At 26.3% G+C, this 27,388-nt stretch overlaps 4 protein-coding genes across 4 annotated transcripts; 2 read left to right on the top strand and 2 right to left on the bottom strand.

The window, feature by feature from the left end:
* Window positions 1-748: 748 nt before the first annotated feature.
* Window positions 749-16,045, top strand: PBANKA_0214000 (dynein heavy chain, putative; the record flags this gene model as incomplete). Its single annotated transcript, XM_034565596.1, has 2 exons — window positions 749-15,679; window positions 15,800-16,045. The coding sequence occupies 2 exons, from the start codon at window positions 749-751 to the stop codon at window positions 16,043-16,045; spliced, it is 15,177 nt and encodes a 5,058-aa protein (XP_034419866.1).
* A 358-nt stretch (window positions 16,046-16,403) lies between these two features.
* Window positions 16,404-16,890, bottom strand: PBANKA_0214100 (conserved protein, unknown function; the record flags this gene model as incomplete). The annotated part of the gene is made up of 2 exons (XM_034565607.1): window positions 16,404-16,549; window positions 16,788-16,890. The coding sequence occupies 2 exons, from the start codon at window positions 16,888-16,890 to the stop codon at window positions 16,404-16,406; spliced, it is 249 nt and encodes an 82-aa protein (XP_034419867.1).
* Window positions 16,891-17,513: 623 nt separating this feature from the next.
* On the top strand, window positions 17,514-19,988 carry PBANKA_0214200 (tRNA pseudouridine synthase D, putative; the record flags this gene model as incomplete). Its single annotated transcript, XM_034565619.1, has 1 exon — window positions 17,514-19,988. One exon carries the CDS (start codon window positions 17,514-17,516, stop codon window positions 19,986-19,988), a length of 2,475 nt encoding a protein of 824 aa, XP_034419868.1.
* A 583-nt stretch (window positions 19,989-20,571) lies between these two features.
* On the bottom strand, window positions 20,572-23,818 carry PBANKA_0214300 (AP-4 complex subunit beta, putative; the record flags this gene model as incomplete). Its single annotated transcript, XM_034565630.1, has 4 exons — window positions 20,572-22,218; window positions 22,400-23,208; window positions 23,383-23,590; window positions 23,804-23,818. The coding sequence occupies 4 exons, from the start codon at window positions 23,816-23,818 to the stop codon at window positions 20,572-20,574; spliced, it is 2,679 nt and encodes an 892-aa protein (XP_034419869.1).
* Between the last annotated feature and the right edge of the window lie 3,570 nt (window positions 23,819-27,388).

The raw sequence follows: 27,388 nt of genomic DNA on the forward strand, positions 1-27,388 counted from the left end.
CATAAATATACATAATAAAGGAAAAACATGTTAATTAAATTATACAATTTTTTATTAAAAATTTTATATTCTCATAATTGTGTGATAGCATTTATTATTTATTTTTGTGTGCATGAAATTTGTATTTATTCTATGAAAAATGGAATTATTGAAATTTTATTGTTGTAAGAAAAATATTTTATTATTACATTAGGTATAAATTTTTTTCTATAAACATAAATAAAAAAGAGGACAAATACTGTTTATTTTTCCATTTAGATTATAATTTAACATTTTCAAAAATTCTAAATATTTGTATATAGGTATATACGTGTATGTACAGATATTTACACAATAATTTTCGTCTATTTTTTTTATATTTTGTATTAGGTTTATACATTAGAAATAGGCTTCATATTTCACATACACATATACATATTTAATGTTAACGAATGTTAATTGGTATATTGTTTAAAATTTTCATATTTAAATATGAGAATGGATATTGGAATAACATTATTATGGATGTGTGTTTTGTATAGTTTATGAATGCTTTTTATTATTTCATATTATTTTCAGAAAAAATATCGGCTAATTTTACATTAATAAATATGCATGGATGTGCTTATATATGTATGTGCATGATATATAAATAATCATTATAGATATACTATATGTACATAATTGTCGATAAAAATATAAATAATAATACAATTTTTTAGCATCCTCTAAGGATCTTCCGCTGCTGTAGCTTGGCTAGAACTAAATAATGGAAGTGGAAAAAACACATTTAATAAACTATTTTTTGGAAATATGCCCGACTGTTTTAGATTGTTCTAGAAAAGAGTTACAATCCGTATTAGCAAAAAGAGAAGAAGAAAAGATACGAAAGTTTGTTGTGGATAAAAATGTAAATATAATTGTTATTGGGAAAGGGAAACAAGAGAAAATAGATGAAGGGCACGATAATATAAAAAAATTAGAAAATGAAAGAGATGAAGAAAGAAATATAAATTTTGATAAAGAACCAAGTTATTCATTATTTGTAGAATTAAATATAAATTATAAATGTGTAACAAAAAGCATTGCAATTGCTTTTATGAAAAGAAATAAAGACACGTTCTTAGCATTAAATGAAAAATTAAATAATGGAAATAAAATAAATTTGTCTAACGAGTTACTTATGTTTGTATGTGGATTAAATGATTGTAATACTCCATTAGATTTGGTTTATTTATATTTGTCCCAGGGTTTTAATACAATATTTGATGCTGCTTCTTATGTAACTCATAGCGCTGAACATGATGAAATTTCGCAAAAAAAAAATAAATATTCTAAAAAAAGAGATGTAGAAAATGGTAATGGATATGATAGTAGAAGTGATAGTAGCATCAATGAAAATGGTGGAGCAAAATTGTCTTCGTCATATGCAGGTTATGGGAATAGAAAATGTGGAACATACGGTGGAGATAATAATAAAATATCAAATTTACTTATGACTAATGTAAGTAAAAAGTTAAATGAACTATTAATTTCGATGAAAAATGCACAAATTGATTTAAACATTCCAATAATATGTTTAAATGTTGATAAACGGATAGAAAAGTTAGTAGAAGAAAATCCTAACATTGACGATATCAAACAAGAGACCATAAAAAATTTATGTGAATCTCAAGGTTTTTTAAATCAACTACAAAAAGATGTAACAAAATGGGTAGAAGAGATTCAAAAAATAACTAGACTTAACGGCGATTTTAAAAGCGGTAGTGCTTTAGCAGAAATAAATTTTTGGATAGGCTATGAAAATGCATTACTGGAACTTGAAAATAGATTAAAAAGTCCTGAAGTAATATTAACACTACAAATATTAAAAAATGCTAAAAGATATTTTGCAACTATATCTTTTGATAGTGATATTCAATTAAAGCAATCTAAAGAATATGTATTAAATGTTAATATATTAATGAAAGACTTTCCAATAGATGATTTATTAGGAGCTCAAACTGTTCAACAAACCATGCAAGCAATAAGAAATATATTTAATCATTTAAAAAAATTAAAAAATACAACAAAATATCCATTATCGAAATCGTATAATTTTGTTGAAGCATTGTCTAGAGATTTAGGAAATACTATGAAGAAAATACTTTCTAATCAATCATTGCTTAGCATGGATTATCAAATATTTGATGTTCTTATATCTGGGTGTATGGAAGTCTTCCAGTTATGGAATGAAGAGATAAGAGTCTTTAAAGACATGGTTCGCGAATTAATTAAAAAAAGAAGTTTCAATGAAAGAGCTCCAGCTAAAATGATATTTGAACATGTAATATTACAAGAACGCTTAGATGATATACGGAAATTTCGAAAACAGCATCAAAAATTTAAAACTGTAATTACAAAAGTTTTTGGTAATGATAAAAATGTAGGTATAAATTTACACAAAGATATAAATGCAGCATATAATGTATTACTTTCTCTTGATGCATTGGATTTATCTAAAAGTGGGAATGATTTATGGGAAAAAACAAAGTTAAGCTATGAATCAAAAATGAATAAAGTTGAATCACAAATAACCTTTAAATTAAGGGACAAGTTAGGAGGTGCTAAAACATCTAATGAAATGTTTAATGTATTTTCTAAATTTAATCCTTTATTTTTCCGACCTAAAATTAAAGGTGCTATTCAAGAATATCAAAATAGTTTAATACAAATAGTAGTAGAAGATATCAAAAAATTACAAATGATTTATATTAATGGTTATGTTAAAAGTTCTTCTGAAAAAGTATCAACTATACGTGATATTCCATTAGTAGCTGGGTCTATTATATGGTGTAAACAAATTGAAAAGAAATTAGAAGATTCATTTAAAAAAATCGAAAATGTTTTGGGTAGGGGATGGGAGCAACATGCAGAAGGAAAAAATTTAAAACAAAATATAGACAATTTTAAAAATTTATTAAATCAAAATAAAACATTTGAAAAATGGCTTAAAAGTATTAAAAATGGAGATAAATTTGATATATACGAAAAAATAATAAAAATAAAAAAATTAGGAATAAATAACTATGAAATACTAGCAAATTATGATCAACAACTTTTTAATCTATTTAAAGAAGTACGTTATTTACAATCTATAAATTTAAGGGTACCTTATTCTATTAAAGTAAAAGCAGACGAAACAAAGTTGATATATCCATATGCATTAGGTTTAGAAAAAACACTAAGAGTATATATGAAGATTTGCTTATATCTTGAAAACGAAGGAAAGGACATACCGTTTAACGGCACTATTAGTATGTTAGTTGCTTCGGCACATAATAGTGTACAGGAAAAAATAAAAGAAGGAATTAATTTACATTGGGATTCAGATATATTAGAAACATATGTTAGAAAGTTGACGGAACATGTTAATATGCTTGAATCGATGGTTGATGAGGCAGTAAATAAAAATTCCTTTGTTCTAGATATTTTGGAAAAGATAAAAACATGCCAAATAAGTATTGATGGAGATAATGAAATTAAAAAGTATGTGGAATTAATACAGGAAAAGGCTGACGAACTCTATCTTCAGCATTACAAAAATGTGCATCTGTGGATCAACGAAATGAACAAAATCTTAGATGGAATTTTGGCGACGAGATTGGAAGAAATAATAAAGAAATGGACTGAAGAATTTGTAGGATGGGCAGAAGAATATACTATTCATGAAGACACTGGAAATTTTAGTGGAGACGAATTTGGAAAGGATAGAGGTCGAGAGCAGGATCAAGAAGGAAAAAAGAGTATTATGGAATGGAATACAAGGCGCCGAAATTCGGCAAAAAACCGATTCATTCTTCGATCAAGTGTTCATGAATTCAAAATAAGTAAACATAAGGTATTTTTATCCCCATCTACGGATTCTATGAGACAAATTTGGTTTTCTAGACTTTCAGAGGCTATAAATTTGATTTGCGGAATCACCAGGATTAAAAATATATACCAAAAAAAAGATAAGTCTAGAGAAGTTATCGAGATAAAGAATAAAGATGGTGAGGTAATAAATAATGTTATGCTAGATAATACATATAAATATATAATATATTATGTAGACAAAAAAGTATATGATAATGCAATAAAATGTATTAATGATAGTGTTGAAAAGGCAAAGGAATATGAATCGATGTGGTTTCAATATAAAACTTTATTAAAAGTTGAAATAGGAGATATAATAACTAATTTTGGAGAAGATATCGAAATATGGAAAACTTTTATGAACGAAATTAAAGAAAGAGAAGATAAATTTGATATTTTAGATACAGAAAAAAAAAATTTCGGTCCAATAGTAATAGATTATAGAATACTTCAATCTAAGGTTAGCTCGAAATTTGAGATCTGGCAAAAGGAAATAGTTTCAGAATTTTCGAAAAAATTATTAGAAAAAATATTAATATTTAAAGAGGATATCGAAAAGTGTTTACATGATTTACGAGAGCAATCTGAATTAAAATCTGAATCTGAAATAACAGCAATGCATATATTGTCTATGCGCCCCAAAGATATAATTACAATAATGAACGACTATGATATGGATGTACTATCTAGAATATGCAGCAGCATCCATGATTTTGTGGAAAAAATTAATGAAATTAACAAAAAGGAACAAGAATGGGATAGTAAATGTGATATATTAAAAAAGAGTGAATTAATGCTAGAAAAACAGAAATATATGTTCCCTAAAAATTGGCTATTTATAGATAGTGTTATAGGTAAGGTAGAAACAGTTAAGCAAATCTTGGCATATCAAATAAATTTAGTAAAAGAATATTTTCCATATATACAAAGTCTAGTTATAGAATTTGATTCTAAAGTCCAAAATAATATAAAGGAATTATATGAGCAATGGAATAGAAGCAAACTAGCTGATGGGAATACAAATAGTGTAAAAGTGCTACAAATAATTAAAACATTTGAAAGTAAAATTAATATTATTAGTCAAGATTATAAAGTGTCGGAAAGACTAAGAAAACTGATGAAAATATCGGTAGATGAAGAATCAGAGACTAATTTTCATATTTCTCCGAAAATGCTAAAAGAAGAAATAACCTGCATAAAAACAATATGGGATGAACTAAAAGTAATTTATTCTAGTATATCTGATTTAAAAAAGATATTATGGATAAATTCGGATTTGAAAAATGTGAAAAATCTTCTAAATAATTTGTTAGGAAGTATAAAAAAAATACCAGCAAAATATAGACAATATGAAATATTTGATAAGGTAAAAGATGAAATTCAAGAATATTTAAAAACTTATGTAATATTATCTGATTTAAAATCCGAATCATTGAAAGAAAGACATTGGAAATTAATTCTTCAAAAATTGGAACTAAAGATTCATTACAATAAATTGAGTCTCGGAAATTTATGGTCTAGTAATCTATGCTACCATGAAAATGTAATTAGAGAAATTTTAAACCAATCACAAGGGGAAATGGTTTTAGATGAATTTTTAAGAGGACTAAAGGATACGTGGACAGAATACGAATTAGAATTAGTACAATATCAAAATAGATGCAAATTAATAAAAGGGTGGAATGATATATTATCTAACATTGATGATCATTTAAATGCTATACAATCTATGAAAATATCTTCTTACGTTAAAATATTTGAAGAAGAAACATTAAATTGGGATGATAAATTAAATAGATTGCGTAACTTGTTAGAAGTTTGGATGAATGTTCAAAGAAAATGGGTTTATTTAGAAGGTGTATTAAAAAGTTCAACTGATATTAAACTTTTATTACCACAAGAATATAACAGATTTAAAATCATAGACGCCGATTTTATAAATATTATGAAAAAAACTTCAGAAAATCCGAAACTTTTAGAGCTATTTCAAATAAATGGATTTCAAAAACAATTGGATCGCTTATCTGATTCGTTATCAAAAATTCAAAAAGCTTTAGGAGAGTATTTAGAAAAACAAAGAAACCAATTTCCGAGATTCTATTTTGTTGGAGATGAAGATTTGCTAGAAATGATTGGGAATTCGAAAGATGCAAAAATTATACAAAGAAATATTAATAAAATGTTTGCTGGAATTAATTCATTTATTTTGAAAGAAAATACTAGTGATTCTATATTAGGAATGTGTTCACGAGAAGGGGAAGAAGTTTTTTTTAAGGAACCTATACATATAAATGCTTATAAAACGTTAAAGGAATGGCTAATTGTGTTAGAAACGCGTATGAAAACAACATTGGAGAACTATTTAGATTTAGCAGCTATTGAGTTTATGCAGATGGATATATTACAATGCACAAAGGATTCAACGAATAGACAGATCATAGATTGGTGTTGCAAATACCCTAACCAAATAATTCTTCTTTGTTTGCAAATAATGTGGACATATAATATTGAACATGATATAGAATTATCCATGGAAAAGTTAGAGATGGATTCCCAAACGATAGGTGAAAAAAGTGTCGCTTCTGATAAATGTTTAAATTCTCAATGTAACAACTTTCTCACTAGCGAAGAGGTGTGTAGAAGCCTACTTAAATATCTCTCCGAAGTTGTAGTAAAACAAACGAATAATACAACTAGACAAAAGATTGTCCAAATGATAACAGAATTGGTTCATCAAAGAGATGTTATTCGAATCCTTATAGAGAAGGATATAAAAAATGTGAACGATTTTACATGGTTACAATATATGAGATTTTATTGGGATAAAGATAAAAGGAATAAAAATGTGAATTTGATTATAAAAATGGCAGATGCATCATTTGAATATGGATATGAATATTTAGGAATGTGCGAAAAATTAGTTCAGACAAAATTAACAGATGCATGCTTTTTAACATTAACCCAAGCATTAAAAATGAAATTAGGAGGTAACCCATTTGGACCTGCTGGTACTGGAAAAACAGAAAGTGTGAAAGCGTTAGGGGCACAATTAGGACGATATGTATTAGTGTTTAATTGCGATGAGTCATTTGATTTTACTGCAATGGGAAGAATATTCGTTGGGTTATGCCAAGTAGGAGCATGGGGATGTTTTGATGAATTCAATAGATTAGAAGAAAGAATATTATCAGCCGTATCAGAACAAATATTAACAATACAAACAAGCTTATCACAAAGAAAAAAAGAAGTTGAAATTTTAAATAAAAAGGTTGAATTAAATAAAAATGTTGGTATATTTGTTACTATGAATCCTGGGTATGCTGGTAGATCAAATTTACCTGATAATTTAAAGCAGTTATTTAGAAGTTTTGCTATGATAGAACCTAACAAAGAATTAATAGTACAGGTTACGTTATTTTCTCAAGGATTTATTAGTGCTGAATATTTGTCTAGTAAAATTGTTTCTCTCTTTGATCTGTGTTCAGAGCAATTATCGAAACAACCACATTATGACTTTGGTTTAAGATCTTTGAAGAATGTACTTAATTCTGCTGGTAATTTGAAGCGACTTGCTTTGCAGGAAAAATGGCAAGGAGATATTTTGAAGAAGGAGGATAACGCGTTCGACGGTGATAATGACATCAGTGTGGCTGGTAAAAACTCTGATGAAATGGAGAAGGTAAAGAAAGCGGTTGAGATTGAGCAAACATTGCTACTCAAATCTGTATGTGATACAGTATACCCAAAACTCGTTTCAAGCGACATAGTGTTAATAAAAAGCTTGCTGAGTGGAATATTTCCAAACGCAAATATATCATTATTTGAGGATAAAGATTTAATAAATGAAATAAAAAGAATTTGTAAATTAAAATATTATATACCCGAAGAAAAATGGATAACTAAAATATGCCAAATAAATCAAATAATGAAACTTCAACACGGTATCATGTTAGTTGGTGGAGTAGGTACCGGTAAAAGTAGTGCCTGGAAAATACTTTTAGATGCATTAGAAGCAATAGATAATATAAAAGGTATGAGTTATATAATAGATGCTAAATCATTAGATAAAGAAGAAATATATGGAAAATTAGACAATATTAATTTAGAATGGACTGATGGTGTATTTACATGTATATTAAGAAAAATAATATATAACTATACACAAACAAATAATAATATAACAAAACGACATTGGATTATATTTGATGGGGATGTAGATCCTGAATGGGCTGAAAATTTAAACAGTGTTTTAGATGATAATAAATTATTAACACTACCTAATGGGGAGCGTTTGCCTATACCTGAAAGCGTTAAAATTCTATTTGAAGTAGATACATTAAAGCATGCTACTTTAGCTACTGTTAGTAGATGTGGTATGATATGGTTTTCCAGAGATATTTTACCACCTATTGTTTTGTTCAAACATAGGTTGAACAAATTAAAGTATGGTAATAGTGATTATCCTAGGAAAATAGATATACTAAAATCATTGTTTGTATCTAGTAGTAATAATGAAACAACTGAAGGTGCAATAATGAGTGGTGACGGAAGTAAGAAAGGGTTTATCGATTTTGTTACAGCAGTAGCCAATTCAAATGATTATGAAAATAGAGAAATAAATAATGCTACCACTGGTTCTATTCCTGCTACAAATAATATGATCCCACATAATTCAATAGTTATGAACGAGAATATAATGCGAAGAAATTCGCAAGTTTTTTACGATAAAAGTGAAGAAAATATAGATGTATGCAAATTACAAACAATAGAATATAGATCTATAGAACTCATCAGCGAATATTTTGAAGAAAACGGATTTGTGCAGCAATGCTTAGTTGGTGCTGCATATTTTGAGCATGTGATGGATTATGAATATATAAGAGTAATTGAAAGTACGTGCTTGTTAATACAAAAAGGGATAGATAATTTAGTTGCGAAATATGGTAAATTTAATAATTCTGTATCGGATAGTGATATAGAAAAATATATGTCAAAATGGCTAGTAGTTAGTTTAATATGGGGTATTGGTGGATCATTGAATCTAGAATCTAGAGAAAAATTTTCTAAATATGTGGAATCAATTTGTTCGGTTGCATTGTTACCCTCAGATTTGTCGAAAAGAGGAGAAGGTTCATACAATATTGATTATGATGTTTCTTCGGTATCACCATCTCGTTTGGTTAACTCATCAAATTTGTTGAATACAAACAGAACAGTGTTAGATTATGAACCCAGTGTTGATGATGGAGAATGGCACAATTGGAAGGAGCGTGTCGAAATAACAGATGTAGATAGAACTGAAATATCAGATGCAACACTTATCATTGAAACTATGGACACAATAAGGCATGCAACAATTTTAGAAGGATGGTTAAATTTAAAGAAACCATTTATTTTATGTGGGCCACCAGGCTCTGGAAAAACAATGACCTTGACATCTGTTTTGAAAAAATCAACAGAATTTGATATTGCTGCATTAAATTTTTCATCTGGATCATTACCAAATTTATTACTACAAACATTTGACCATTATTGTGAATATGTTAAAACAACCAGCGAATTAGTTTTAAGACCAATACAGCCCGGAAAATGGTTAATAATATTTGCTGACGAAATAAACTTACCTACCCCAGACAAATATGATACGCAAAGGATTATTATGTTTATGAGGCAAATATACGAATCCCAAGGTTTTTGGAAATACGATACTAACAACAATCAATGGAATTGGGTAAAAATAGAGCGGATAACATTTGCCGGGGCTTGTAATCCCCCAACAGATGCGGGCCGAAACCCATTAAGTAATCGGTTTTTAAGGCATACATCAATATTATATGTTGATTTTCCTGGTTATGAATCATTAAAGCAGATATATGGTACGTTTAATAGGGCTATACTTCGCAAGTTTCCTGAAAGTTTGCATATGGCAGATAACTTAACTTTAGCAATGGTAGATTTTTATGCAAAATTTTCAGAAACATTTACTGTTGATATGGAACCTCATTATATTTACAGCCCTAGAGAATTGACAAGATGGAAATTAAGTATATATAAGACATTGGAAAATTTCGAAAAAATAGAAAATAGGGAATTAGTTAGATTATGCATATATGAAGGTTTACGAATATTTCAAGATAGATTAATTTACAAAAAAGAAAAGAAAGAAACCGATAAAATAATAAATGATATATTTAAGTATAGTTTCCCTGATGTGAAAGATGAAGATTTGGAAAGACCCATAATATTTAGCTCATACATAGAAAATAAGTATATAGAAATAAATAAAAATATATTAAAAGAGTTAATATTAGCTAAATTAAAAATATTTGGAGAAGAAGAAGTAAATGTCCAATTGGTATTATTCGATGAAGTATTGGACCATATCACTAGAATTGATCGAGTTCTAAAATTGCCATTTGGGCATCTATTATTAGTTGGTGCATCTGGAGTGGGAAAGACAATTTTGTCAAGATTTGTTTCATGGATGAATGGATTATCTGTTTTTCAAATAAGGACAGGTAGAAATTATTCAACCGAATTATTTGAAGTAGATTTACGAAATGTTATGAAAAGAGCAGGAATAAAGGAAGAAAAAATAACATTCATATTTGATGAATCAAATGTATTGGGGCCTGCCTTTTTAGAACGAATGAATGCGTTGCTAGCTAGTGGGGAGGTTCCAGGATTGTTTGAAGGAGACAATTATAAAGCATTAATAAACGAATGTAAGAGTCAATATGGAACGAATGCTGGTTTAGATGAATCAGATATATTTAAAAAGTTTACTAAGCAAGTTCAGAAAAATTTGCATATAGTTTTTACTATGAATCCAGCAAATCCTGATTTTGCAAATAGGCAGTCAACATCCCCAGCACTATTTAACAGATGTGTTATAGATTGGTTTGGAGATTGGTCTTATAAGGCATTATTGCAAGTTGCAAATGAATTTATTTTTAGTTTGAATATTCCAGATAACAATTTTTACATGGATAATATAAGCAACGAATCTATTGAAGGAAAAAGCAAATTGGATTTCAAAGACAAGAAATATTACTTCTTGTCAAAAGCGATTGTAGAAATCCATATTTCAGTGGTGCATATTAATCAGGTTTTAATGAAGAAGGGGAGTAAATATAACTATATGACGCCTAGAGATTTCCTTGATTTTATAAAACACTTTTTAAAAATAATAGATGAAAAAAGAGAAGAAATATCTGCACAAAAGAAGCACTTAAACGCAGGTTTAAAAAAATTAAAAGATACAGAAGTGCAGGTAGCCGAATTAAGAAATTCATTAGCAAATAAAAAAAAAATACTTGCTGAAAAGGACATTGAAGCCGAAGAAAAAATGAAACTGATGATTGAGCAGCAAACGGAAACAGAAGATAAGAAAAAAAAAGCAGAAATATTAGCCAAGAAATTAGATGAACAATTTATTATAATAGAACAAAGAAAAGAAATTATAAGAAAAGAATTGAGTGAAGTTGAACCTAAATTTAGAGAAGCTGAAGACGCAGTAAAAAATATACCGAAGAAAATTTTTGATGAATTAAGGGCTATGGCAAATCCTCCAATATTAGTTAGAAATGCTATAGAAGCTGTTGCTATACTGATTATGAATGAAGGCGACAAAAACGTTACATGGGAAGATGCTAGGAAAATAATGAAAGGACAAGATTTTATAAATAAAGTTTTATACCTAGACAAGAAAACAGTAAAAGCTCAAACGAGTGCGCAAATAAAAAAAAAAATTAATAATACAGATTGGGATGTTGATAGAATAAATAAAGCATCTCGAGCTGCGGGGCCATTGGCAAAATGGGTAGAATCTGTGATAACATTTCTTACAATATTAGAAACAATACAGCCATTAGAAAATGAGATAGAAAAATTGCAAGAAGAAACAAGAATAGCAGAAAATCAATATAATGAACAAAAAGAAATAATTTCCGCATTAGAAAAAATACTAGTTCAGTATAAAAATGACTATGCGCAATTAATTAGTCAAGTTCAAAGTATTAAGCAAGAAATGGAAATCGTTGAAAAAAAAATTGTAAGATCTATAAATTTAATAGAAAATTTAAAATCAGAAAAGGAAAGATGGTCAGAAACGTTTATAAGTTTGGAAGAAGCTTCCGAAACATTTATTGGCAACTGTCTTATATCTGCTGCGTTTTGTGCATATATTGGTTTTTTTGAGCATTATGAAAGGCAAAAATTAAAAAAACGGTGGGGTGAAATTATTAAAATCCATCATATAAAATATAGATATGATTTGTCTTTTATTGAATTTTTATCTAAACCTTCAGAAAGACTACAATGGATAGCAAATAAATTGCCAAGTGATGACTTGTCCATTGAAAATGCAATAATAATAAGTAACTATATTAGATATCCATTAATTATTGATCCATCTGATCAAGCATCTACATTTTTACTTAACCAATATGCTGATAAAAAAATAGTAAAAACATCTTTTTCAGATAAAAATTTTTTAAAAAATTTAGAAAGTGCAATACGATTCGGATCTACCATATTACTTTATGATGTCGAAAAAATAGATGCAATATTAAATTCTGTTTTGAATCAAGAAACACATAAGCAAGGGGGAAGATTGTTAATAGTTATAGGTGATTCAGAAATAGATTTCTCCCCAAATTTTAATTTATTCTTAACTTCCAGAGATGCTAATTTGCAATTTACGCCGGATATTTGTAGTCGTGTAACCTTTTGTAATTTTACCTTAACACCTTCTTCTCTTCAAAACCAATGCTTAAATATGATACTAAAAAATGAAAGACCAGATATAGATAAAAAAAGACGTGATATATTAAAATTACAAGGTGAATATAAAGTTAAAATCAGAGAATTAGAAGAATCCTTATTATTAGAACTATCTAGTCTCGAAGGAAATATTTTAGATGATGATAATGTTATAACTACAATGGAAAAGTTAAAAATACAAGCTTCTGAGGCATCTAAGGAAGTAAATATAGCAGAAGGAGTTATGATTGAAATAGAAAATGTTAGTAATATGTATCTATTTTTGGCAGAAGGTTGTTCAAAAATATATTTTATTTTACAATATTTATGTAATATTAACTTTTTATATCAATATGATTTGAACTTTTTTTTTAATATAATGAAAGATATGTTACTTGATCAAGAATATTTATCCAAAATTAAAAAAAATGATTATGGAGAAAGAATAAAATGTTTAGAGTATTTATTATTTAATTTGACTTACAATCGTGTTGCTAGAGGATTGTTGCAAGAAGATCGATACGTGTTTGCACTTCATTTATGCTATGTAAAAAGTATAATAAATCCTAAATCATGTTATATGGACAGGGTATATTTACACCTCCTTCTGAAGGATAGTTATGTGTATGAAGAAGCAACTACGATGATGGGAATTTCACAAACAGAAGAAGTGGTAAATTATCAAAAGACTTCAAATGAAATTGGGCGTGAAGTTTTACCAGATTATAATGACGAACAAATAAGAAACTTAAACAATTTAATAAAACATAAGTTGTTTTATTACCTTAAAGATTTGATAGAAAATGACAGAGAAGGGTGGACATGTTTATTGCATAGTGATGAGCCTGAATGTGTAGTATCATCGCTTATAATGCGAAATAAAAATATAAAAAGAAAAAATAGCAGTGTAACACATCTTAATTCAGTTGAAGAATCCGAAGGTGTTGTAGAAGGGGTGGGAGTAAATCAAGAAAATCCCATTTCACAATGTTTAAAAGAGGCACTAATTATAAAGGCTGTGAGAGCGGACAAGTTAGATAGATGCTTTAACAAGCTGATAAATATAATTTTAGGAAAGGAATTTTTGTGGCTACCCGAATTATCTACAAATGAGTTTGAAAAATATGTAAAGGAGAATGCTTGGGGGAATATACCTATAGTTTTGATAAGCTCTCCTGGGTTTGATCCAAGTAACAAAGTACACCAATTAAGTGAACATTGTAAAATTTCATTATCTTGTATTGCAATGGGATCCGAAGAAGGGTATATATCAGCTGAAAAAGTAATAGCCTCAGCTCAAAAATATGGTGGATGGGTTCTATTAAAAAATATTCATTTATCACATAAATGGCTATATCAATTAGAAAAAAATATGCATAAATCTACTAGCAATACTGATTTTCGTCTATTTTTAACTATGGAAATAAATCCCAAAATTCCTCCTAATTTATTACGTATGTCATTAACGTTTATGTTTGAACCTTCTGTAGGTATTAAATCTTCAATTTTAAGAACATTTTATTTATTTTTAGAAAACAAATGTATAAATGATCCAAAAATAGCACGGTTGAGGTTATATTTTATTGTTTCTGTATTACATGCAATAATATTAGAAAGAAGAAGATATACACCCATTGGGTGGACAAAAAAATACGAATTTAGTGACGCTGATTTAACATGCGCTTTAGCTGTAATAGATAATTGGGTTGATAAATCAGCTGTAAAAATAGGAAATAATATAAGTGACCATATTGATCCTTGCAATATTCCATGGGAGGCAATAAAAAAAATATTAAATGAAACAGTATATGGTGGTAGATTAGATAATATTGTGGATTCTAAAATTTTGGATACCTTTATTGAGCATCTAATGCATTCGAATTCTTTTGAAACTGATTTTAATTTAAACATATCTAATAGTTTATCTAGTAAAGATTTTTTAAAATCTCCTGATTTGTTTAGAAATATACAAGATTATATTAAATGGGCAAATAATATGATTAACACAGACATTCCTGCATGGTTAGGATTCGGGCAACATGCTGAGGGTTTATTAACTACTAGAACAAATTTTAGTATCATAAATAAATGGAATATTTTATATAGTAAAAGCTGCTCTGATATGCAAGAATTGTTGCCTTATAGTCAGGATGAAATTAAGTTGGAAGATCAAGTTGACGAGATGGATGAAAAGGAAAATACAGACACTCCAGAATATCATACTAATGTCCGGCATATACGTACAAAGGAACAAAATGAAAGCATTGTTTTTATTGATAGAATTTTAGAAAGTTTACCTGAATATATTCCTGATTTAGAAAAAAGTGATGAAAATGTAGGGAATGCTGTCTTCCGATGCTTTGAAAGGGAAAATCAATTATTTAATAATTTATTAAAAGATATAAAAACAAATTTAATACAATTAAAACATGTTTTAGAAGAAAAAATAAAATATACAAATAAATTAAGAGCATTAGCTAAGGATATAAATTCATTGAATGTTCCATCTGGGTGGTTACTTCAAACAAATACAAGTATAAACATGAACTTGACGATTTGGTTAAGAGATATTATCAAACGTTTATATCAAATTATTGTCATAACAGTTGAGCTTAATAAAAGTTCCGAAGAAGAAAGGGGTACTGCAAAAAGCAATAGTGAAAAATATGGTGAAAATAACTATCCACATGGGATGAGAAAACAAACCACACTAAATCGAGGAATCGCTAAAAAAACAAAGAAAGATGACGATGAAAATATAGATAAATTTGTAAAAAGAAATAACAATGTTATATTATCCCATTTTGGTGCTAATAAAAAGCTATCCATTAATTTTATATGGCTAGGTGGCATATTTTATCCACGTGCTTTTATTACTGCAACTAGACAAATGTGTGCACACAAATATAAAAAATCACTAAATGATCTAGATCTATCTATAACAGTTGACGAAAAGAATGAAGAAAAGTTAATGGAGGCTTTCCATTTTACTATTATTTGTTTGTCCATCGAAGGGGCTCAGTGGAGCGACAACGATAGGGTAAGAAGCTTTGCATTCATACAAAAAAATAAATTTGCATGTATATGTAGGAGAACGCTAAACATTTTTTATATCTGTTTATATTTATATTTGTTTACTGTTTTTTCGATATTTGTACAGTGCCTAGTATTATGTGATGAACTGTCGATTGACCTACCTCCAGTAACATTAACTTGGGAGACGAAGGATAACGTGAACAAAAGACTTAACGAAATGCCAAACCATTATTATATGGATTTACCAATTTATTTAGATAAGTCAAGAAACTCCCTTATTGGATTTTGGAAATTTCCAGTTTCAAAAGAAGTTTCTGAGCAGCATTGGTATCAAAGGGGTGTAGGAATATTTTTATCAAAAACATATTAAAATTTTTATTTTTTATATATTTGGGAAAATACAAAAAAAATTAAATTATAAGTTAATATTTATGCGTATTTATATTTGTATGTGGCAGCATGCACGAATTAAGAAATTTATCGACAACCATTAAAATAACTAATACATAATGATAATTTTACAAACATGTAATAAAATTTAAATAAAAATGAAAAATATTTTTTGAATATGAAATTTTAAAGTACATTTATAAAAATACTTATAATATGTATATGTGTATCCATTCTCTCAAACTTTGTGATTACTTAGAATTACTATTTAAATTTTAGAGTAATAATTTCCTTTTTCATCGGAATAAATAATATAATTTAATATAGATAAAGTGTAATCATTTTTTTTGATAATATGGTTTGTTCCAGTTCTGTATTTCATCGTCTGTAAACATGTCTGGTTCCTTTTTTTTAAAAAATAAATTATTTCTTTTTGGATTGTTGTATTCGCTAATAAGTATCCAAAAGAATCCCAGAGCAAATCCTTTGAAAAGTGAAATGAAGAGTAAAAATATGTGTATAAATAAATATATAGAGAGAAATATTTTTGCATATTTCAAAAGAATATATTGGCAATAAGTGTATACATAGGTATTTTATACATTTGCTTATGTAATATGTAATGAGAGTCATATTCATGCCAATTTGAACAAAAATTATAATTCGAATAAACAAAAATTGGATAAAAACAAATGAACGAATAGGTAAGAATTTATCAATACCGGAAAGCCATACGCTAATTTTGAACGCCGGACTCCCCCGAAGCAATGCAGTTCGTTTAAAGTTTTTTATTTCTTTTTCAAATTTCTCTCTTAAATTATTCATGAGTAAATGGTAGATTAAGGATTTTGTTTTATAAAATTAAAATATATAAAATAGTATTTTATAAGGAAGTATGTATACTTTCATGCGTACATATATATATATATATATATATGCGATGTGATAGAACAAATTATAAGAGGAAAAAATATCAAAGATAACGCATATATTTTCCCAAATATATATAGTTAATTAAGTAGAGTCAATGCATTTATGTTAAAAAATATTTTTTAATACATATATAGAGATGCTTGTTAATCCATTTGTTTATTTATATTAGTGCGTGAATATGTGAAATGAATTGGCAATAACATGCAGAAAAAAAAAAAATTTTTAAGGAAAATTTTCAATAATTGAATAGAGAAATTTTATGAAATATGACAGGGAATATATAATAACGTAAATTGATTTCTCTTTCTTTAACTTCTTTTTTTTAGTAGACTAAAATATTATTCTGACGAAATGGAGATTGTCAGGTTTTGCTATTAAAATTTATATTCCCACATATAATACATGTATAATTATCAATATGCATTGGCAAATTTCTTTATCCCTTTCTTTTTAAAATAGATTTTCAAGACTACAAAAGATAGTTACGAAGTTCTGAAGCGAAATATTATAAAATAATGTTTTTTAAGAACAATGAAGTTAAATTATGTTTATCAAATAGAATAAACGAATTGTCGGGATGTTATAGGAAAATACTATTTTCGATTTTATTGCGGCATGATTCTTCTTATTTACTGGAGGAAAATGTTGGGATCAATATTTTTATGAGTAATTTACTCGAAATAAATAAAAACAAGTGCAATCTCAATTTAGTTATACAAAAGAAGGAACATAAGTTTCTACCCAAAGAAGAGTTACGGTGCATTTTTAAATACAAATGTGAAGATTTTCATGTATACGAAATTGATAAAAGCAAAAAAATTTTAGATATAGAATATATCAAAAAATTTTGTTATGAAGAAAATGAAGCGAAGTATTCCAATGGTTTATTTGAGCCAAAAATAGGAGATACCACTAACAAGTTTGTGGGTGTAAATAAATATAACTTGAAGGGAAAAAGCCATGAAAATGCAGTAGAACAAATAAATGTACAAAATGAGGAGAAAAACAATGCAGAAAATTTGGAAAACGAAGAATGGGTTAATTTTGCACTATATAAAGTTAATAAAGACACACAAGAAGCAATAAGAGAAATAAGTAAAATGTCCGATATCGAAATTAAGGATTTTCATTATTCTGGATTTAAAGATAAAAGAAGTGTATCTACTCAAATAATATCAACAAATCTGCGTAATTTAAAAAAGATTATTGATATTAAAAATTATTATTTTAATAAAAAGATAAAAAATTTACTAATTTGTAAAATTGAAAAGTGTAAAAAAAAAATAGAATTGGGTGAACATAATGGTAATCGTTTTATAGTGGTACTAAGAAATATACAAAATTATGAAGAATATTTAAAGAATCGATTAAATAATATTAAAAAAAAAGGATTTATTAATTATTTTGGTATGCAACGATTTGGAGTATATAGTAATACTTTCAATAAAGGGAAAGCTTTAATATCTCGAAATTATAAAGATTATATAAGGCATGTACTTGACCCATGTATTTTTGAGAAAAAATTTTTTTATGGGAATGTAGTAAAGGATAATATAACAATATGTTTGAAAAATGCTTGTGATATATATCATAAAAGGGGTGCTATTTTTGCCTATAAGTATTTCACATCCAAGGCGAAAAAATTGTTTGACAGAGGTCTTGTTAGTGATAATTGTGTAGCTGATTACGATAACAAACTGAAGATAAGGAATAAATCTATGAAAAAATCTCTTTATTCCTTCATGACTAACTCTGAATATGAGGCATTTATGCTTTTAAGGAATTTATACATATATGAAAATAACAAAAGACAAAAACAAAGGAAAAAAAAAATTACCGAAAACAGAGAAAAATATTCTCAAAATGAAGGGGGAAATAAAATGGATAAACACAAACTGGAAGAAAAACATAATTTTTATGAAAACGAACGAACATGCGTTAAAGGTATCAGCATGGAAACACGAAGATTCCATATGCATTCATATAGTGCAAAAATATTTAATATGTTAACCTCATATAGATTACAAAATTTTGGTTTAAATTTAAGCTATGGTGATTATTTTTATAGTAAAGAAATATGTTCGGAAAAAAACGAAGTAAAGAATCAACATAATTATATCAGTGTTATATATAATCCTAACAATGCAAAAGATACTAATATATATAATGTTGTGTTGCCAGTTTTAGGATATATGCCCAATAAATTATCTTATTTAACTGTTTTTAAAAAGCTATACAGAGAGTATGCCGGGAAAAATATAAGATTATCATTTTTAGAAATATTACTCTATTTAATGTATACTTTATATACTGATAATTTATTTAACGCTCAGAGGGATATAGTGATTGACAAATATTTTAGTTATCTAATACGAGATTATCGAAGCAAGGATAACGCTGTTCATGATGTTATTAAATTATGGGGGGAAGGTATTTTAAGAAATTCGATATCAATAAGAAAAACCCTTTATATAATAAAAAAATTTAATTCCTACATAAATTCTTTTGAATATGAATACGGAATGACGTGTGTATTTAGAAATATACTTGTATTGCCAAAAAATTTGTATTTTTGTTTTTGTGAATATAATGAGCCTAAAGTTAAGTTTATTTCCGATTTGTACAAAATTAATTCAGGAAAACATAGCATATCGAGTAAATATTTGGAAAATAAGAGCATAGATATATACGACAAAGAGACAGGAGAAGCTTATTTAAACAGTGAAAAAAACATACATTGCTTTGATTATAAGAAAGGGAGTTGTATTGAGGAAAGAAGTAACCGAATAAAAAAAGAAAAGGTTCTAATTTACAACCACAATGCTTTAGTACTAAGTTTTAATTTGAGTTCATCCTCATATGCTACAATGTTGATAAGGGAATTATATGGGAAAAGAAATGAACTTTTAGTGCATAATTTGATTAAAAATTGTCAGCATTACGATAATATGGTAAAGCAGTTAAAGGAATCATTGCAGTGGACTAAATAAAACCATTATAAGATGGTAATAAGTAATTATAATGAAGGAATATTGATAGACTAATAGTGTTATTCGAATTAATACTCTTTAATTTGGGCATTTTTATTTTTTTGGCCCCAAAACGGGAATATTATATATTCAAAATAATTTTCCAGAAAATGTACATAAAGAGATAAGTGACAAAATTCACGAAATCTACTATATGCATATACATAGATGGAAACATACATATATAAATGAGCATTATATTGAATACGATTTTGAAAAAAAACTGAGAAAACAACTTAAAATTTATTATTTTTGTTATTATTATTATTTATTTCTAAAAGTTCTATAATGTGAAAATATGTGAAGAAAGTGACACGAAATATGTAAATAGACACTTCTTCATACTATAATAATAAGCACGTATGCGATAAAAAAAGTGACACTAAAAAATTGTGAATGTGGCATATCCTTTGCCAACTTTGGCACATATATGAATGTAGTATTAAAAATAATGCACGAAACTCGATTAGAAGAAAAATATTCACATATATGCGCATATCCATATATACATGCAAGATGTTTGGTATTAACCTAATTGTACATCTCACATAAAATCTATGAATATGTCCCTGAAACAATCGGCAAACTGATCTACCATATCGGCGTTATCAGACTGCGACTTCAATATCCAGTTAATGGAATATTCTATCTTGTTAAAAATAAATTCAATGAATACATAATGTTTTGTGTAAAATTGTGAATACATATAAAACTTAAGGCATTGATCGATTTCTCCCGATGCCAAAATAATTATGTTATATCTCGATATTAATTCATCTAACGATTCTAATTGTAAATTATAATAATTTTTTCTTAAAAATAATTTTTCATTATTCTGTTCTGGTAATAAATTCCATTGTTCTTGGTATTGTTCCGGTGTTATATTTTCTGCATATATTAAAATTTCTTTTAATTTTTCAAAATTATCTGAATCAATCATATCTAGCAGTTCAAGCGAGGTTCTTTTTTCTTCGGAAATGGTATCATTATTGGGGGGGGGGCGTATTTTATCGCTGTTACGGTTCTTATATTGGGAATTAAATGTGTTGTTATTGTCATTTTTTGTATTGGGGCTATGATTACTTTTTTTAATAGCCCTAGGTGAATTATCTATGTGGTACATACTTTCGCTATTCCCTTCATAATTGTGAATATTATTTCGATGGCTATTACCATTTTCATCAGCGTTGATCTCGTTTCCAACTGTGCCCACATCATCATTTATATTGATCAAGTTGGTGTTCTGGTTATTATCAAAATGTAAAGCAACGTCATCGTTGACGCTATAAGAAATTTGTGGTTGATAAACGTTATAATATTGCTCGTTATAGTCATCATTTTCCCTATTATTATATAACATGTTATTATTTCGTTCCTTATTTGTATCACAAGGCTCAGCAGCGTCGCTACCACTATCATTATACGTATTAGTGTTATGAGTATTTTCTTCTGGGTCATATACAGCGCTAAAACATATTTTTGAATATTGAATATGCTTGTTTATAGGATATTTATATAGTATTGATAAGGTATTAAACTCATTATATAATTTATCTAATAATGTATTTTCATCAGATTCACAAAAGTTAGTTACCAATTTTTTTTTAGCTGCAATAATATTAAATGCTTCTTCATAATTATAATATAAAAGTTTATAATAAAAAAAAAGTTTATCAGTAAGTTCGGGATATTTATAATTATTTAATATATTTTGAAATAAAGATACTAAAATAATTTTCATTTCAGATGGTCTTCTATATAAAACTTTTAAGCAAGCCGTTAATAATTCTAACATAAATATATATGAACAATCAGTTAGATTTACATATTCTTCTAAAATGTATGGTGCATTTTCTATATATTCACAATATTCTCCTATTATCCATATATAAGAAATTATTCCTACATCATCAATCAATTTGTTGTCATGTTTTATTACTTCTTCTATTATTACCTTTGTATATTCATCATATTTTCTTAATATATTTCCCAGTATTTTTATAGTAGCTCCACATATATGTGGCGATTTCATTGGTAAAAAGGAGCACAATGCAAGATCTACAATTCTCGAAATCGATTTAGGTATTTTCAAAGCAATGCACCCGATGGAATAAATAGATTTCTGTGATATGTCAACATTGGAATCGGATATGTATACGCTCAATTCATTTGTTATGAAAGAAACATTATTCTAAAAGTACAGAAAAATAAAAAAATATCCAATGATAATAACAGTAATAGTAATAATAATACGGATCATAGCAGAAAAGAGGAAATAAGGGGACTTCTCCGAAGTATTAACAAGAGCATATACATAGACCATGAATATAAAACTTTGACGACTTAGGAATTTTAACTAATGTGTATCTTACTTTGGAGGAAACTGCAACAAGGATATCTAACTTGATGTCCTTTATATAGGTAGGGTCGTTGTATCGAAAAAAAAAATGCTTATAGTCATAATCAAAAATGTCGTATTTTAATTTATTAGATTCATGTAATAATATATACGAATGCAATAAAATAATATATGATATTTCATAAGAAGATGTTGTAATTAATGTAAGTAATGGCTCTTTCATTCTATTAAAAATTTTAATTTGCAAATTAGTATCATTAGCTGATAAATTAAGAAAGCATTTTAAGCATGCTAAAAATACGGTTGTTGAATAATCTCTTATATGATTTTCTAATATGTTCATAATATCAAACATTTCATCTTCATCTTCTGGTATATATGTGCTAACAATATTTAATATTACACATTTTCCCCATTCATTAAAGGTTGATATTTTGTTTAACATATTAAATATAATTTCTTTATTCACTTTTAATCCACCTTCATCTGCTAATATTTCATTTAATGCGTGGACTGAATTAATTATGCATTGAGAATCTTTATCAAGCAATTTATTCTTTAATATTGTTATAACATCATTTTTTATATTTATTTGTGGATTCACTTTAATTAATTTTATACAACTTATAATTGCTATTCTTCGAACATAAGAATTTTTATCGTTTAATCCGTTAAATAATGGCCCTTCGATGTATTCGAATAAATTGTTAATTCTTAAATTGCAAAAACTTCTTAGTGCTAACCCTCTTATTATTGGATCTTCATCTTTGCTATCCTTCTGCAATGTATTGATTGTGAGCAATGATAATTCGGAGTTTGTTTCTATTGTTATAAAGTGGAAAAACATAGAAAATAATATATATATGACTAAAAAAGAAATAAATAGGAAACTAAAAAGGCTTAAACAAAAATAGTGCAACGATAAAAATCTAAACCAAATTATGATATAATGATGTCAAAAAAAGCACACATGACCACAGAAAATAAATGGGTTACCTGCATAGTTGTTCAAATATAAATATATCATTTTTTTTTGTATTATATCATTTGTACTAGACATCATAATAATTTCAGGAAATAATTTGGATACATCGATACCTAATGTCATATATGCTATGACCTTTTTTAAAACCTCTCTCTTTTTTTCGTCATCTTTTTCTTGAGGCAGTTTTCTTAAAACTTCTTTTAAATTGTTAATCTCGCTCTAAAATTAGAATAAGACAAATTAGCATAATATGTAATACAGGCGTGGTAATGCATTCTATACATAATATGAAAAATCAAATAAATATATAAATGCAAATAATACATTTATTGTAATAACTTGATAATGTTTATATTCACATTTTACGCATATATATTTTTCTTTTTAGCATTCTACAAAATATTTTGGAATTAGTTTTTTTTTCTTATTTACTTGGCCAGGAGACATGTCAAAGGAGTTTTAAGCATCAAATGAAAGGATGTGGTATTTAAGGATATATAGTAAATTGTAATTCATCACAAAAAAGAATCAATTCCTCTATTTTTATTTCATAACAAATGGATATATGAGCAAATGTTTAGGTATGTACATATATAAATATATATGCACGAATAAGCATTCATGCTTTGGTATTTAAGTATAACTATTAATTATATTGGTATATAATATAACAAATTTTGCATATTCCTAGAATTAAGTTGTGTTAACAAATTAAAACACCTTTTTAATTACTTTTTATTTATTTAAATGTTAATACAAATTATAAATATATTTGCTGAGCATAAAACTCCCTATTTAGAGAATATATACAAAGCAATAAAATAAACTTTAAAAAATACATGCATATGTATATAATATGTACATGACGCCATAAAACATTTTTATAATATTATTTCATACTTATGATTAAAAGATGTTTTTCTCTTAAAATATAATATGAAAAAACAAGAATGAAAATATATACCTATTGGTATTTTTTTCAAGAATATTTCTTCAGTAAAATAGTAATATAAAATGAAATGGATAAATAAATTGTAATAATGTAATATTTATATCACTTTTATTTTTAATGTATTTCATTCTATTTTTTTTCTTATTTTTTCCTAAACATTATTGATTATTTTCCTTGTGGAAAATATGGCTTTATTTTTATAAAAAAGCGATACCTATACATAGGTATCCAGTATTTGTTGTGTATATTTTATGGATCTGTTATTTAATTTTTAAGGTGTACATATATAAAAAAATTAATATCCTTTGGTTATTTATATATTATGTTGATCTGCTTTGTTTTAAAAATGATACTGAAATTTTTTTTTAAGTAATTTGAAACAATTGCAATGCTCGGAATTCATCGAACCTGTTAGCTGTAATTATATAAAAATAATAAGGCAACATGTAAAAGGCATGGTTTTAAGCGTAAATCGGCAATTTAATTAAATTGAATAATTTATTAAGTTAATTAAACTTATCAAAATTACAGGAAAACTAAAATTAAAAATATATATATAATTACGGCAACATGGTGAAATGGATAAATTATATACAACTCAATCTTGAAATTAATATTTTGGATATTCATTTTTTCTATTTACCATTTTATCCACATTATATACATTTCTATTAACCACTATTGCGTATATTGTTTTAAGTGAACATATAAAAAATATAATTAATATTTTTTATATTGCGAAGTTTATATATGCCTCTTTTTTAGTAATATCCTTTTGAGCGCATATCCAATATCCATAGTACTATATATTTAACAGTTTTATAATAAATACTAAAATGTAATATATGTACACAATTATACGTGTGTAAATATAGAATATACACTAATATTATTAAAATAATTTTCGTGTGTTATTAATTTGTTAAAAACATGTTCTAATGAATGTGGTTAAATTTTTAAAGGTTGTAATACCTCATGGAAGTTATGGAAATGCGACTAATATAGAGTATAACAACGGTATAAGAAATTTATACAATAATAATTTTATTTTTTAGCTCTATATTAAAGTAAAAATTTTTCTTTATATTTATTGTTAACAAAAAAAACGCTAAGGTAAAAAATTAATTTGCTAAAAAAAGAAAAAACACATTTTAATAGAAAATCAAATAATTGAACTATTTTGTGATAAGATTGTTTCATTTTCCTTCTTAAGAATGTAAAATTAAAAGTTTGATTCAATATATATACTTACTAAAATGTAATGCTAAACTTCTGAAAATTCCTAAAAACCAAGAAAATGTCCATATTAATTATATAAATTTCATTATAAGATGTTACACAATTATATATTTTATCATGTGTAAATTTATAAAATTACAAATATACTTAATAGTTGAAAGATCATTCACATAGTTAATAATTTATTAGTAGAAGCATGTTAAAAAAAATTTAAATCAAGAAAAAAATGATTAAGTGTATAGGCCATCATGTGACAATTAATAGTTTCCCTTTGAATAAATAATTTGCAAAAATATATAGTTATTCGTAATATAAAGTATGTAGATTAATTATTATAAATTTTTAAAATGTGTAAAAAAATTCACATAAATTTAACTTTTCTCGCATTATTATATTTTTTTACTAAATAAATTTTTGTGTAGAATTGTATAAAACAGGCGATATAAATTGGATAATCCATAACATTACAATAATTAGTGTTATAGCAGTGGTAAAAGTGCTAATTTTTTTAATGTTTTAAATTATGTTATTTGAATTATTTTACATAACCTAATTTGAAACTTTTACTTTATTTGCAAAAACGTAATATATGATTTTTCCGCAATGTTGAGAAAATGGGAATTTTATAATAGCTATAAAACTGTGCTAAGAATAATCATTTTTTATTAATGTTTATTAAAAAAAAAAAAATGATTACCTTTTTATTATGCATTACACCATATAATATACTTTTTTTTGTGTGTGGTGATGAATAGAGAAAAAACACATGCTATTTTTATACATAGAAAATGATTTTCTTTAGTTTCTTTTTTTAAAGTATTTATCTAACCTAATAATAATTGTATAGATATTTTATCAAGCCGAGAGCACACAAAAAATTGTAAAATTTTATTTATATAATATTTAATTAATTATATTAGTGTGGAAAAAATATATAACTTTTTTTTTTTATTATATAATTTATTTTGAAACACGAATGGGCAAACTGCTATTATAATGTTGTGTATACTAATATAATTAATTGCATTTTTTATTTACATTTAAATTCGTAATATATTTGCGTAATTTTAAGATTAAAACAAATTAATATTATGTATATAAATATTTTATATGTGAAGTTTTTAAAGAAGCTATTGGCTATTATTAAAAATATAGGATTTTTTAAAAATTTCCATATATTTATAAATGCAAAAAATGGCAAATTAAGTGGGCTTACTTTTCCACTAATTACATAAAATGTTTTACGTGTTTAGTATATAAAGTTTGCAAAATTAAATATAAGTAAATGTGTATACAAATTCACAATATATTTAATGAACTATAAATTATCTAATGCATAATATTTGTATAAACATATAGTGTTCTGTATTATATGCATTTATATGTTGTGCATTTATGTAAAAACATGCAGTGTTGAAAAAAGCAATATTTCTTATATGAGGAAATAAAGCTATAAGTATATTTCACAAAAACAAAAAATGAAATGCCAGAGTTATTGAATCAGGCGAAGAAGAGAAATATAAAAAATAGGAAACAAGTATATGCTTATGTGCGTTTTATATATATATATATATATAATATATATATATTTTAGGTGAAAAAAATATTATATATATTTACAGATCATATGCTGAAATTAATGCATGCAATTGGATATTTGCATTTATGCTTTAAAAATTCACACAATTGTTATTTCCAGATATTTGTTTTCATGTTAATTTTATATTGTTATTAAATGTACATTATTTATTTTTCACACAATTATCGAAATGTTATATATATATATTAAACTATGTTTTTATTTTTAAATTTATGATATATTTTGG

The sequence above is a fragment of the Plasmodium berghei genome (genome assembly GCF_900002375.2).
Source record: "Plasmodium berghei ANKA genome assembly, chromosome: 2".
Taxonomy (NCBI): domain Eukaryota; phylum Apicomplexa; class Aconoidasida; order Haemosporida; family Plasmodiidae; genus Plasmodium; species Plasmodium berghei.